This window comes from Ornithorhynchus anatinus, chromosome 5 (genome assembly GCF_004115215.2).
Source record: "Ornithorhynchus anatinus isolate Pmale09 chromosome 5, mOrnAna1.pri.v4, whole genome shotgun sequence".
In the NCBI taxonomy this organism is placed as follows: domain Eukaryota; kingdom Metazoa; phylum Chordata; class Mammalia; order Monotremata; family Ornithorhynchidae; genus Ornithorhynchus; species Ornithorhynchus anatinus.
Genome location: NC_041732.1, coordinates 13,439,542 through 13,454,516, shown reverse-complemented (window position 1 = coordinate 13,454,516; position 14,975 = coordinate 13,439,542). Strand labels below are relative to the sequence as shown.

General features: G+C 52.3%; 1 protein-coding gene across 1 annotated transcript in view; it reads right to left on the bottom strand.

Annotated features, from left to right (window-relative positions):
* Positions 1 to 5,552: 5,552 nt before the first annotated feature.
* Positions 5,553 to 14,975, bottom strand: part of SIN3A (SIN3 transcription regulator family member A) — a 60,585-nt gene continuing 51,162 nt past the window's right edge. The window contains exons 16-20 of the mRNA XM_029065512.2: positions 12,409 to 12,578; positions 8,714 to 8,887; positions 7,515 to 7,607; positions 6,431 to 6,525; positions 5,553 to 5,693 (exon numbers count right to left, since the gene is read on the bottom strand). Of these exons, the coding sequence (XP_028921345.2) occupies positions 5,558 to 5,693; positions 6,431 to 6,525; positions 7,515 to 7,607; positions 8,714 to 8,887; positions 12,409 to 12,578 (668 nt within the window). The 3' untranslated portion in view covers positions 5,553 to 5,557. The remainder of the gene's footprint in view (positions 5,694 to 6,430; positions 6,526 to 7,514; positions 7,608 to 8,713; positions 8,888 to 12,408; positions 12,579 to 14,975) is intronic.

Here is a 14,975-nt window from a genome sequence, read left to right as displayed (position 1 = left end):
TTTTTTTTTTAAAGTCCCCTTCTTTCCCTCCCCTAACAAATCCAGGCTTGTTTTCAGAATTTCCAGGGAACAGCCAGGCCCTCAGCTCTGGTATCACCACCCTGCGCTGTACCCTGTGTCTGGGTGGACTGGCTCCCTTCGAGCAGCGGGTTATTTCTAGGCGATGGGGCCTGGCATCTTTTTCTTTTAAACCCCTCCCACCTGTGGCAATGATCACAGACCTGAATTAAGCCTCAACCCCCCTCTGCCCCGACCCCCTCCCTCCAAAACATACACACACACACACACACACACAAACACAATATTCTGCTTCTACTTTAAGGAAAGCAGCTTTCCTTCCCCTGGGATTTCCCATGGTTTCACTCCTTAGATATCAAGAGGAAGAAAGATAATGTAGACTGCGATTAGCCCTGATATTTTAATGGAAATACTGCACTACAGTCAAGTTTGACAACATTTTGTATAGAAATCATCACATGGAAAGGTGGCCAAGGATCACAGTACAGAATACCAAAAAAAGCAATTGAAAATAAAAAAAGAAGTGTCTGCTATCATACAGGCTGGGATCAGAGCGTGGAGCTCAGACAGCATCGGGAGGGACAAAAGCAGTTTGGAAAGACCCTGATACAGGAGAAAGTCTCCTGGTGTTTTATTGTTTTTGGTTTCCCCTCCCTGGGGGCACTCTGAAAAATCCTGCCATGAAATCCTCAGTTCCGCTCAGATGAAACATAGGCCCGGACCCCCCGCCCCGATGCCCCTCAGAGCAGCAGCCGTTACCTGGAGATGGAACCGTCCAAGTGACCCCAACTGCTGCTTCTGGACCAGTCCAGTGTGATGCACCGTGATGAAAGACCCGGAAGCCCAGAGGAGTCGGGGACCCCACTCCGCAGCCCCTTCCTAAGGGAGTTCAGGACCGGCTAGGAAACTGGAGCGGGGGCAGAGGGGAGGGGATGACTTATTGCTGGTGGGCCCCGGCCCACCGTCCCAGCCCCGCTTTCCCTTCCCTCCCTGGGTGGATCGGGGGACTCTCTGTCAGCCTGCGAGGCCTTCCTCCTCCCAGGCCACCTTTTCGCGGGAGGGTTCTCATTGCTCCCCTGCCTTGCCCAGCCCAGCTCTCTGGCTACGCCACAAGCTCTTCTCCCCAACTCTGACTGAAAAAAGAAACAAAATTCGGAAGTAGTAAAAATAGAAAAATTTTCTCAGTTGACGGAGAGGTGCGGCAGATTTCGGAACATGCCCGGGCCAGGGGGTAAGAGGTGGATTTTCCAAGCCTGCTTCTCCGCGCCTGGCTGGCAACCGAGAAAGTGGCTGGGCAGGACAGGGTGCCGGCGGAGGGGGAGTTTCCACGAGTCTGAGCTGACCATTTCACAGATTCCAGCCCTGCACATGTAAAACATCGGCCAGCATTACAGATTTCAACTTCTCTATTTAAAAAAATATATATCCCCTTTATGGATTTCACTACTGAAGTATTATCACAAAAGTCTTCTCCCACCCAAACCCCTTTTAAAGACACATCCATGTACACCACACACACACAATCACACCCCTCAACACGTCTGCACGCACACACACACACACTCCATACTTTCCCCACTCGCACCAAAAGTCTTTCAAATACTGGTTTGGTATTTAAGATGCCCCCCCCCCCCCCCCCCCCGGGCCAACCCCCGTCCCCTCTTCCCTCAAACGGGAAGGGAAAACACGTACGCACAATCAAATCACCCTAAAGAGCTCAACAACTTCCCTGCGAAGCGAAGGGTTTTTTGAACTGGAAGACTGGGCAGATAGAATGTCTGCCAAACAAAAGTTTAAAAAAAATTTGATACTTGGAAATGCTGACAGGTCACAAGGTAGAGCGTCAACTGTTCAAAACCAAAGTTGGCTTTCTCCCCGCTCGGGATCAGAGGTTTGCGGTGGACCGGACTCTGCATACGCTGCGCACGTGCCTTTCTGCACAGGACCAGGGATCTGGATCAGAATGTTTTTCCTTAAGTAAGAACCAAGCTTTATTTAAAAAAAAAAAAAGAAAAAAGAAAAAGAGAAGAGAAAGAAGGGGCAGGGGAAGTTTCACACAAAAGCACTACAATGATAACTCCCTTGGTAAAAAGTGTAATAAACGTCTTGTAGTTCAGTCTGTAGGTACTAAATCTGAAGCCACCCGGTGCTATGGTACACAAGAAGCTTAGAACAGTTATGCTATAGCAATCAAGCATATTTCTTTTAATAAAAAACAAAAAAAATTGACAGTATGTACATTATTACAAAAAAAAGAGGGGAAAACCATGTTAAAACTGTGTTTGCTTCTACTGTGTAAATAGTTTGTGTGACAGAGAGAGAGGTAGAGAGAAGGGGGGGGGGGAGAAAGAATCAGAGACTGAGAGAGAAAAAGAAAAGCTGGTGAATGGCACTAGGATAGACTAGTAAACAGGCAAGTACAAAACAGTTCCACTGGCACTATAAAGGACAGACTGATTGGAACTTGTGAAGTCAGGAGCTTGGGAGGGGGAGAGACCAGAGGGCCCAGAGAGAAAATGGTGGGTGGCGGCGATGTCGAGAAAAGCTCGAGGGCCGGACCGTAGCGGAGTCGACGGAAGATCCGGACCGCCTCGCGGGACCGAAAGGAATAAAAGATCCAGTTCTGACCGGAGGGAAGGGTTGGGGAGGGGGGAGAGCGGCATGGTTTTCGCCCCGTGTGAGTATAAAATCTTTTCCTAATCTGTTTCCAAATGCACCCCATCCAGTCAAAGCCCGGAGACCCTGCCCGGTTCCCTCGTTAGATGCCCAGTCACCGGAGCACCGTGGTCTCAGCACCGAGGGGTGGTGGGCCGGAGATGTGTTTCCCTAGGCTGGCTGGGTGCCAAAACGGGAGAGCCTCCCCCGGGGGCAGGGGCAGGAGGGCTCGCTGGAGTTCGAGATCCCATTGGCAAAAGTCTCCAGGCTGTTGTTTTTCTTTTTCATTTTTTCTTTAAGAGATCCATATTCCTAAACGGCAGCCCGCTGGTGACAGGTTGGCCCCGGCCACATGCCAGTCCAGGGGCCGTGTGACAGAGCCACACGGTGAAGGAGGGCAGGGAGGCACGTCTTCCTCACTCCCGGCGGCGCACGCGCGCTCACACCCCACACGGCTCGTCCCTCGGCCTGGGATACGGCGTCTTGAATTATCGTGCCGTATTTAACGCGGTATTTGTGAATGCTCACAAAGTGCAGGGTCTCTGAGTCGCAGGTGGTGGTGCAGGGCACCAAGCCCTCCCAGCCCTTCTCCCATGAGCCACTTGGTGGTCTCGGCGGCCAATCTCCCGGGTCACGTGGCTCCTTGGTCCATTTGTCACCCAGGCCTGGAACCGCTGGGTGCAGCCCGCTTGCTCACTCGTTCGTGAGACTGCAGAAACGGAAGGAAACGAGCTTAGCAGGTTCAGGATGGATCTCGGGAGCAGGGGGCTTGGCCCGCTCCCCGCCCCCCAGCCATTACAGAATGATCAGAAATGGCCCAAGCCCCCGCACCCCGCGAGAACGGACTCCGGCCAGGGGGTGGACCACCGCACGAACGAGCAGAAACCACGGCCTCAGGAAAGTCCTAGGTAAACAAGGGCCGGGGCCGCCGCAGGATGAGTGACCCATCCACCCGGGAACAGCAGAAAAAGAAACGTCAGGGGTGATGGGAAACCAGATCTTTCCCCCACACCTAACTTTTCCCAGTGGCTGGGCTCCCATCTCCTCCAGCACAATTTCTGCAAAAGGAGGCAAAGTTGGGCTCTCTCGCGCACAGAGAAGAAGAGACGTGCTCTTCCCATCTTCCCGTTTTCTCACCGTTCTACGGGGGCCGGGGTGAGGGCGGGGGGTTGTTTTTTCCAGCCAACCTGCTCGCCGGTCTCCCGTACCCTCCTCAACCCAGCGGAGAGGCTCACGTTGCAGTGGCGGATTGCCGTCCCCCGGCGCGGCCCCTGTGGCCCCAGGGGGCACCTGGCTAAACTCCCCCCATGCTTTTTAGGCTGGCTCATTTGAAGAGGCATTTTGGACACCCCCTTTGGAATATCTTCAGCTGTAGCAGCAGGAGGGGAAAATGCCCCAGCCACAAGTCATCTGGGCCGAGTAGGACTTTGTTGATTTTTTGGATCCGAGGGAGCCGGGGTTGGAACTGTAAACCGGGGTTCCTTTAGGGCTGTGACCCACTCACCCAGAGGGCCCCACCGGCCACCGAGGTAACTCGTGAGGCCATGGTCTCCTCCATGGGGGCCTGGCTGAGAATCCCACTCGCTATGGCGGCAAAACGGGCCAGGGAGGGCCAGGCTGGTAGCTGTTGCCTAAAGGCTGCCAGCTCCCGCTTCCCCTCTGGGCCGGGGCAGGACATTCGGCCTACCCTCGGGGGCTGGACTTTTATTATCCGGGAAGATAAGCACAAATGCTCCTTTATCATCTGCACTGGCCCTCAGAGCCCCGAGTGCTCCTGCCCCCCAGAACACACCACCGGCATCTACAGAACAGGGGACCTCAGGGAATGATCGCCAAAACACGCTAGATTTGGGGGTCACCAACAATTGGCCTGAGGAACCCTAAATCCCCTTCTTTATGTTTTTCAAAGCACCCTTCTTCCCACTGGAATTAAGCCACCTCCGTCAGCAAATTTTCTCCATGTTACAGATTTCAACGTTCGAATGTCAATTTATTTTCAGTCAGCTGCAGAAACGCACAGGGCCTGTTTCTGGATAGGGTACCCGTATTTCTTTACAATTTTTTTAAGTAAATGTATCAAAAACAGATGTGTTTAAAAAATCACCCAGACAAAGCCATTTTAATGAAATCTCTCTGGAGATGCATATGTGCTTTTAGCCAGAGGATCTCTCCTTTCTTCTTCTATCACTCAGATGCCCCTTCTCTTACATGGTTTGGGGTGCACTTCCTTTATGTTATCAGCTTCAAAGGAGCTAGGGAAAAAGAAAGAGGCAAGCTCCCAGCGGAAGGGAATTCTTCCATAGGGCTGACTTTGCAGGAAGTCACACACATGAAAAAACTTCCCCAATCCTGACCGTTTGTTTGAAGGGACAAAATCGTCCCCCAAGAAAAGAAGTCCCTTTCCTTATCCTCTTTCATTTCCACGGTCGATTTGCCGGGCTACACAGCCCCACAGGAACCTTCCGGCACCTCAGACGGGGGCCCTTGGTCTAGTCCAGCTGAAAGCTGAGCGAAGGCATTTCCCCCCAATCAATGGTATTTCCTGAATGTTTACGCATGCAGGACGCTGTACTGAGCACTCATCCCGATGGGCCCATTAAAGAACAGCTTTCTGGAGGAAGAGGGTCTGGACTCCTTCAGGTAAAATGGGGGCCACTTTTCAGTCCCCCAGCCTAAAATGCTGCAAGTCAGGTGGGTAACCCCAGCCGGGGAGGGCTCAGTGGACCGCCCCCAGTCCCTTGGGCAGCACCTCCCTGCCCCCAACCCGGCCCGAGAGTGGGACAGGAACTCGCTCCCTCTCCTACCTGCTGAGCGCGGAGCAGAAGCGGGTCCTCCTTGTACATGTAATCCTCATTTTTGATTCACGTACACCATTTATGAGAATTTAGCTTGAATTTACATTCAGCTTGTCCAAAGGCTCTCCACGTTCTCCAAGGACTTCTTCTGTTCCCCTCCTTCCCTTCCTTCTCTTGCTGCCTCGCCGACCACGCTTTGACACCTTACGGATCCGCCTCAGATTCCTGTAAACCGGAGAGTTGCCGGATGCAATTAGTGTCGGCCCCTCCTCCCTGCTGCCCTCTTTTCCCAGGCCCGGACACCTGCTCCTGGCTCCATGCCGACTGTGGGCCGACAGGATGGGGCAGCGGCTGACTCTGTGGGCCAAAACACCACCGGGGGGACAAGCCTTGGTACTTGTGGCTCCCGCATAGAACCACTGTTGCTCACGCTCGGACCCTCTTGCCACAAGGGGAGACCGGCTGCCCGTCTATTCCGGGCACCTTGGAGTGGCGGCACTGCCCCCAACCCCACCCCTTTATTAGAGGGGAAGCCCTGATGAAGATTCAGATCTCGCCCCTCTCCTCTGCCTCGTCAGGACCAGGAACCCAGAATGACGGGCAACGAGAGGCAGAATGACCTGGTTCTAAACCCGACTCTGCCAGTTCACTTCTTTACCCCTTGGTTACCCCACCGGTAAAAAGGGGATTAAGGCAGTGGACCCCATGTGGGCAAGGACTGTGTCCAACCTGATGTGCAGTGCCTGGCACATAGTAAGCGCTTAAATGACCAAATAAATAAAAACCAAAAATCAGCGTGAACAGCAAACTCACCAAGCGAGACTCCCGGCTCTCTGGAATCCAGGCCGGCTATCGGCCACTAGCCTGGCCTAGCAATCCTGGCATGGGAGGGAGCCCCGCGGTCGTGACCCGCCCAGCTCCCTGTACTGGGCCATCCCACGGACGGGGCTGGGGACACTCACCTTGGCAGGAACACCGGCTTCTGGGCCAGATGCTCCCGAAGCTCGGGGGAAGTGGTATCCTGGTTGACATAGCGCTCCACGTAGTCTGACCACCGCTGAGAGGGAAACACAAGTCAGTGGACAGCACTAATCATACCCGCCGACTTCTGATCCGGCGCAAAGATCTCATCAGTCTGCCAGGAAGTGACAAAACCGAAAGAAAGACTCGAGCGTCCCCCACTTCTGACTCCTGCCTGAGCCAGTTCCAGTGATAAGGGTACGATCACTGGTGGCTTGGCTTTGGATGGGAGCAGCAGCAGCAGAGATCAAGGTACCCCTGGTATTATGCGGAAGATACGATAAGCCATCAATTCAAATTCCCCGCCAATCCCTTATCTTGGTATCTTCGTCCCAGGCCCTCTCTTTGGCACTGTCACTTGCCCCGGGCTGAGAAGCACGCTCCAGCAATAGAAACATGAGCCCGTTAGTTTTGCTTCCAGGACATCTCCGTGAAGAGGGCCTGCCAGCATCTCACCTTCAGCAAGTCCAAAACTGAACTTTTGGTCTTCCCTCCTAGATCCTCCCAGCCTCCCCCTCTCCATCGATCCCACCACCAAGCTCCTTGTGACTCCAGTCCGCAAGCTCGATCCTTGACCAGAAGGGATATTTTCCTCTGCATCCTCCCAACCAGAACCCTGACTTCTTGGGCCTCAGACAAGAACTCTTATGGAACAGAGCAATGTGAAGACAGAGAGAGATCAGTGCTAGCACACTATCAGCTTGCAGTCACCAAGAGCCCTTAAAGGCCCCTCCCTTGCCTGTCCATATTAACCCAAGGGCTGCAGCATCAGTTGTCCTCCCACCATGTGCTGGCCTGCTCTGCTCTCTGCTCCCCAGTCCCCGGATTACCTTGGGCACCCTGCAAGCTAGCTTCGGAGCTGGGGGTCGACCAGTTAGCGAGCCTCCGTTTCAAACCTCTCGTGGCTAACCTTACCCTGACACTTGGCAGCTTGGTTAACTGAGAACGGTTTTGCGGCCACGGGCTGTTTTTTTCAAAGGAGTGGCCTTGTGTAGGGTTGCCATCCCTGAATCCACTTGCCCTTACCTCTGCTTCCACGGGGTCATCCGAGTTCTCCTCCTCCGTGTCCAGGAGCTCGATGGTCAGCTGGACCTGGCCTCGGCTCTGAATGAACACGAGCTGGAAGAAGGGTGGAGGGATGGGTTACAACGGTTTTAACGGCAACCTCCTACCCTCTAGCAGAGGACTCCCATAAAACCCCCCCAAAAACGAGTTTGAAGGCTTTATTTTGTCCCAGGTGGGTTCCACAGGTTGAGGCCCCAGGAGGGAGGCACTATTCAAAAGCTTTAGAGACCAAGGCCCAGGGATCCCAAGGGCGACTGGCAGCCTGGGCACCCAATCAATTCACCGGGGTTCCAGACTTAAGGAGACCTCTGCCATCGAGCCTTGACTCTCTGTCAGAACATCTTGGGCTCAATGGCTTCCCCTTCCTCAAATTCATTTTAATGTCGGTCTCCCCCACATCACCGGAACCTTTCCAAGGGCAGGGATCTTGTCTGCTAACTCTGTCAGCCTCCCTGAGTGCTTAATCCAGTGCTCTGCAAAAATGCTACTGACCAAATGACAAATTGTCTCTCAAGGGCAGTTGATCCCAGACCCTGACAAGTTTTTGGCCAAATCTATGGGGGTGGCGGGGAGAAGAGGGGCAATAAAACCCACCACAGACATACCAGGCAGATGTGGTGTTCCCATTCCTTCGCTTTCTTATGGGGGAAGGGGGTGCCGTCGACGGGCTTACCACCTTGCAGGGTGACCGATGCATCATGGAGAAGCCAGTTGGAAGGAGATGGACATTCTTTTCTCAGAGAGCTTTAAGCCAGAGCCTTGTCCGGTGCTCACTAAAAACCAACAAGGCTCTCCCTACCCAGTAAGCCCTAGCTTGTTCACTGTGGGGGATTCATGGAGGGAAGTGCTTCTTCCACATTTACTGGATACTACATAATCAGGTCGGCCAGTCCTTGTCCCTCATGGAGCTCACAGAGTAGGGAGGAGGGCAAATTCATTTAACTGTCCCCCCTCTAGACTGTAAGTTGTTGAGAGTGGGAGACTGGCTACCAACTCTACTGGGTTTGTACTCTGCCAAGCACTTAGTCCAATGCTCTGGACACAGTCAGCACTCAAAACTAAGACCACTGCTTGATTCCCCTAGGGTGGTCTGCATCCCTCCAGACTCCCTAAACTGCAGTGGGGTGGGAGAGGTGTGGGGTCCGGGCCCCGGCTCGAACCTTAAAGCAGTTCTCGTCGGACATGAGCTGCTCCGCTTTGCGTTGATACGTGGACTCCAGGAGGGCCCGCGCCGGCTGAGTGTTGAGCAGGCCGCCCGTGGCTCCGTTGCCGTTCTCCGACAAGTAGAGGTCAGTCACCTGCACGCAGATCTCATCGCTGACGATGTGCTGGAGCTGGTAAGCGGCATAGGGGAAGACAATTAGCTGTACGGCAGGGTCGGGGGAGAGGGGATGTTTAAAAGCCAGGTGAACCTGAACAAACAGCATTTTATTTTTTGGTGCCATAAACTTTTTGATTTGCCCAAACCAGTCAAGAAATACAGGTCTGCCTCCAGGGAACTGATCAAACAACTTTCCACATGACTACCAACACAGTCCTATCTTATAGGAGAAAACTAAGCTAGACTGAACCCAGGCTCTCTTCTTCAGTGGTTGTCAGTAAACTTTTCCCAGCAGAACTAAAAGCCCAATTCCAGGCACTGTCAACCCAACACCTAAAAGAGTTGTTAGAAGGCTTAACTTGAAGATGCGTTTTGGAAGAAAAGAACTATGTTTAATGATTCTTTCCAGGATGTCCATAATTTTAAAAGAAACTCACTCACTGCTCCATTACCGTAAAGGCTAAGAGTTCATATGGGGGAGGGGGGTACTTTTAATAGTGTTTAATATGAATTAACCCTACACTCATCTGAGATCAACCGCACCTGACATTCTGAAATAAACTGCAAGGCTGAACATATTGTATTTCACAGTATCTTTACATTAAATGGATCACCTTTATCAAATCTGGCAGTTTCCAAACCTCTTGGCACGCTAATTTTGGAATTAATGGCATATGAGTCCTGTCTCCTGGAGAGGGAGGCATACATTAAAATGGGGGGGAGAGAGGAGAGAAAGAAAGGGGGTGGAGTAGAAGGGAAGCATCCCAAGTGTAAGCAATAACAGAGACAGTCCTGGTGATGCTCAATTTCCCCTATTTAAAGATTTACCAAAGGCCGGTTACCTGAGCATGGTGACCAGATTTGGCCAAGTGCTAAAGCTTGGTAACTATGGCTACTTCTCTTGGGTATTTAAAATACACAGGCAACTTTGACAAAGGAAGCAAAAAAAACGTTATGGAAGATTTTTTAAGTTACGTCAATAAAGATACCAAAGCCTGGATTCAGGAGCCATTCCCATTCTGTTGTTTTTGAGCAAACAATGGGAATTCACCTAAATGTCCATCTACATCTGATCTCTGAGGCATAAGGTTGTTGCCACCACTTGGTCTGTTAGAACTTATGGAAGCCCAAAGTTAATCTTGTGTTGACAGCGTGAATTTGGGGGTGTTGATAAAAAAACAGTAAGAGAGAACACGCCCCAAACTAACACGGGCATGCACATTCCTGTTACTCCTGTCACGTCCTGGCTAGCCTGGCAAATAGAGGCCGGGCCCTTGGGCAGCACTCTCGTCCTTATAAGGGCCCTCTTGCAAACTTCTTGCCAAGGGGCAGCTCACTGTCCAAGACATGTCACAGACCAGAGTGCTCACATTCTGGTCTCAGAGCCAGTTGGCTTCTACTTGAGGAAGAAAGTCCATTAAAAAGAAAGAAAAGAAAAAAGAAGCAGGTTTTCCCAAGTGACAGCCTACCATTACTACCGTCGGCTTGTATCTTTAGGTAACTGGAAAAACACGAATGAGTGCTCATCTGCCCGGGGCCTCTTCCCTGAGCAGAGACCCTCTCCTACACATTAAGGAGTAGCGGTGCCTGGATGTTGGAAGGTGCCAGGGGACAGGAATCAAGATTAACAGCCCAGGTCGAGAAGATTATAGGTAAACCCCTTCTCTTTGACGCCATCACCCCACCACCGAGAAAGGAAATGCAGCAGAGATTGTTTCCCTGTCTTCTGAATGTTAAAATCAACTGCTTTAATCACATTTTCCAAAAACAGAATGCAATTTTATCCTCGAGGTTCTGATGAGATGACAGGAGTCACAGACCTCAGACGGTTGGAAATGAGTCTCTCAACCTGTTTTCCCACTGCAGTTATTGAGGGCGTGGGAGGGGAGGGGAACAGGTTCAGGTTGGTTAAATTGTAATCAGGGTGGAAAACATAGCGGGTGTCGGAGGTTTTTTTTTTCAGCCGAATTATAAATGGGATCAGGATGGCCACAAAGTTGAGTGCCACTTGCCGATTCCCCCCCGATAGCCCAACTAGCAGCTAATTTACCCTTTTAAAAAATTCCCTCGACAATGTCGTCTCTTTAAAGTTTAAGTAAGTTTTGCCATGGTTGGCAATGGTGAACTAGGTTCCAGAGGACTACCTTAAACACTTGAGAATCTGAACCAATGTTTTCCTGAAAGCGTGCTCCTTGGGACTTGCTCTTTACCTTACCACCTCCACATTCCTCACACAGGCAACTGAGAACGGTCCTTTCTCTAGTTACAGAACTGGATTAAAGAATACGGGGGTATTTTTGAGGGCTGCCTCAACCCCCCTCATACCATCCAATTCCATTTTTTTGTTGTTTTTTTTAAACTTCAGAGAGACTGTCGGTGTCCACCAAAAGAATGTTTTGCTAGGCACTTCAGAAAATTGGCTTGGCTGCCAACTAAATAAAGCAATTACCTAAGGTTAGATCTCCTTGGATATACGTGGGTCTGGCTGTGTGTGAGTATGTGCGTGTGAGAGAGAATGAGAGAGAGTGTGTGTGTGTGTGTGTGGTTGTTGTTTGTGGGCTCTTCTTCCTCCACAGTGTTCCTTTGGCATGTTGGAAAGGATACAACTTGGCTAGGGAAAATACTGAGTGTGAGCCGTGGGACTGCAGTCCTGACTGTCTCACTGCCAGTAGCAAATATGGTAACTGTGCACTTATCTTTAGGTTTTTTTTCTTCCCTAAATGCTGTTCTTGGAAAAACATGCTTTATTCAATAAAAAACAACAGCCATTCAAGAAGGGGAGTCACGTGGGATCCCGCCCTCCCAAGGGAACGGAAAGCCAAGGGGAAGTGACCGGAAACCCACCGCTGCCACTATTAGTGGTTGGAACTACCTTTTGATTTTTAGGACCCCCCTGACCTAAACTTAGAGGGGTGGAGGGGGTGGGGGGATTGGAGCATAAAGGAATAGAAACCTCCCATGACAACATATCAATCCTATGTGAGATCAGCACAGAGAAAAGCCTGGGGCATCACAAGCTAATCCCACAACTTGGCTAAAATCTGTTTAGCTCAGGGAGGAGGGAACTGGATGCCCTTGAGCCCCGGGGGAGCTTCACCTTCCGATAGCTGGCCCTGGCCGGGGGTAGAGAGGGGGAGGGAGGGCAGGCTACAGCTATGGAAACCGGAGAGGGGGAAAAAAAGGAAAACAGTCCATCTCAGAACTCAGTGGCCCGAGGGGACAGAACTCGTAAAAGGGGCTCAGTAACTGCCGAGGTCAGCACCACGTTGGGAATGTCGGAATGACTGAGTTCGCCGCCGCCACCGCCCCCCTCCATGTGGGTCGCGTGCACCGAAGCAGCCCTCCCAGACAAGAAGTCACTAAACCCGGGGCCCTGGTGTGCGGCCAGGGGCTACTCCAGAGCAGAGGCCAAATCGAGTGGCTGACAGCCTTCATCTCCTGCTGGGTTTAAAGCTCGCTCCCCATCACCCACGCTGCTTTCTGATTCTCCTCTCTCCCTTCCTCCCTCCACCCCGGTCGCCTGCCGCCCCTCACCTGCCGGACGATACTCTGGATCAGTTTGTCCATGGTGAAGGCGATGTAGGCGTGAATGGTGAACATTTCCCGCAGCGAGTCCTCGTACTGAGATGAGTCCATGTTGCCGTCCAGCAGGTTCCGGACCATCTCCAGGAAGGCCGGGTAATAGTCTTCTACGTCCATGTCCACTGAGGGGCGGGGAAGAGAGAGAGAGGAGGCAAGGTGAGGCCTGAGGCCTGGCCAGCGCCAAGGGCTCTGCCACAGAGGGCAGCCGCCCGCCCACCCGCCAGCCTGCCCCAGGGCAGAACCCTCGGCCAGCAACACATCAGGGAACAACTGATCTGGCTAGAGAGGTGCATTTAAAAAAAACCACACCCGTCTCGCTCTGGGGAGCATGGCAGTTCTGCCACTTCATTTGAAGCTTTCAGACAGCCCCTCCTGGAAAATCCAGCTATTTTCAGGACCTCTCGACCCTCCCTGACTTGAGAGCCCCCAACTACCTTAGCACAGAGAGGGCCTTCCTAGACTGGCTCCTTCGGCGAGGGCAGGGGGACAGGGGACATCCTTGTTTTCCTGCACTGCGGTATTTTTCACATGGGTCACTTGATCCCTGAGTTATTTTCAAACAGGGCAAAGTGTCAGATTGTCTCTCTTAGGGGTGGTAATGGTGGGGTGGTGGTGGTGGGGAAACAGCTGGGGGTGACAAAGCGGTGCCACCACCGGGCTCTGATGTCTGTCTCGTGCCTTTCTGCTCCCGCGCCAAATTCAATCTTCTAGAAATAATGACGTCATTTGCACTCCGGGCTAATCTTCCCATGCGTCAGGGTCCTCTGGTTCCAAAGGGATCCCCAACTGCTCTACAAATCGCATTAACTCATCTAAGCAAACTCTACATCACTCTCCCCACCTTCGGGCTGGGGTGGAGTCCCTCTCTCCTCCCCAGAGAGTTGGCAGCTGTGCAAAGGAAGAGGAGAGGTGAAGTATTCCACTGCCCCTCTACACCTGGAGGAAGCGAAGCAGTCAAGACGCTATTTCCCAGATGGGAAATGAGGGCAGGAGGCCAGAGTTCATCCCCATCGCCGCTCCCGCTTCCCCCTGCTGCCTGGGAGAAGGAGGAGACTGAGGATGGGGAGACTGGCTGGTGCTTGTAGTTTCATAATCATTGAAGTATTTGTGCCAAGCACCGTTCTAAACACTGGGGAACGTTCGAGATCAGAACGGACAGAGTCCCTGTCCTACGAGGTGCTCACAGACTGAGGGGGGAGAATGAGTATTGCATCCCCGTTTAACAGATGAGGAAACTGAGGGCCAGAGACATTAAGGACCGGTCTGAGCATCCAAGACCACATGACTGGAAAGTGGCAGAGCTGGGCTTAGAACCCAGGACCGCCGGCTCCTAGGCTGGAGCTCTTACCACTAGACCACACTGCTTCACCTGCACGAGGTCATCTTGCTCCGTCTGTCTCTGAGCACCAGAGTGGCCTCCTCAGATGCTATCTCTAAAACAACAGTTCAGGGACAGACTACCTTGGCGCAACCCTTATGCGTTTCAAAGCCCCTCATCGACGAAGTCTATTCAGCTCCAGCCACTGGAGCTGGAGCCACCTGGAGCTCAAACACCGATGATGGACGGATGGAGCCCATCGGGTCAGAAATCAGTCCGGTTAGCACTCTGGCATCTCTGACAACCCTCTAGCCCGGCACCCTATGGCAGCACGTCATCATCATCGATGCTGTTTATTGAGCGCTCATAATGTGCGAAGTACGGTACTAAGCGCTTGGGAGAGGACAGTAAAACAGGGCTGGGAGACACGTTCCCTGCCAGTGAGCTTACAGTCTAGATGGGGAGGCAGACATCAGAATAAACAAATAATGTCTAAGTTAAAGAAATGTACGCAAGGGCTGTGGGGTCAAGGGGTTGGAGTGGTATTTTCCTAAGCTACCTGCCAACCGCAACCAAGCTCATCAACTCCCGGAAAAACCGGCATGGAGGTGGGCGGGGGGTGGGGGGATTCCGGCAACAGTTCCGCTTAAGAATGATTTCGGGAGATGCTGGGTTTGGTGACCAAAAAAAAAAGCTCTAACTGTTCTCGAGGGCCAGGGACTAGTTCTGACTAGAAGATCAGCTCTCAAGGGCAGGGATCATGTCTATCAACGCTGTTATACTCAACTAAGGGCCAAGCACTTAGTACAGTGCCTGGCACTGAGCAAGTGCTCAATAAAGACCGCTGACGGACCGATCAATTAGGCCATAGTCTTCTCCCCCGCCCAAGGCATATGCACGCCCCATCGGCTGGGCCACGATCAGAAGCCTTTCAGTTGGCCTAAAAGAGGTAAAGACGAAAAGGGGCTGGGGGAGATGTTACAATCAAGATAGCAGTGTGGTCTAGTGGGAAGAGACCGGGCCTGGGAATCAGAGGACCTGAGTTCCCAGCCCGGCTCCACCTCTTGCCCTGTGGGTGTAGTTGGGTAAGTCACTTTACTTCTCGGGGGCCTCAGTTTCCTCATCTGTCAAATGAGGATGAAATACGCACCTGTTCTCCCTTCCCTTTACACCATGAGTCCCATGAGGGACAAGGACAGTG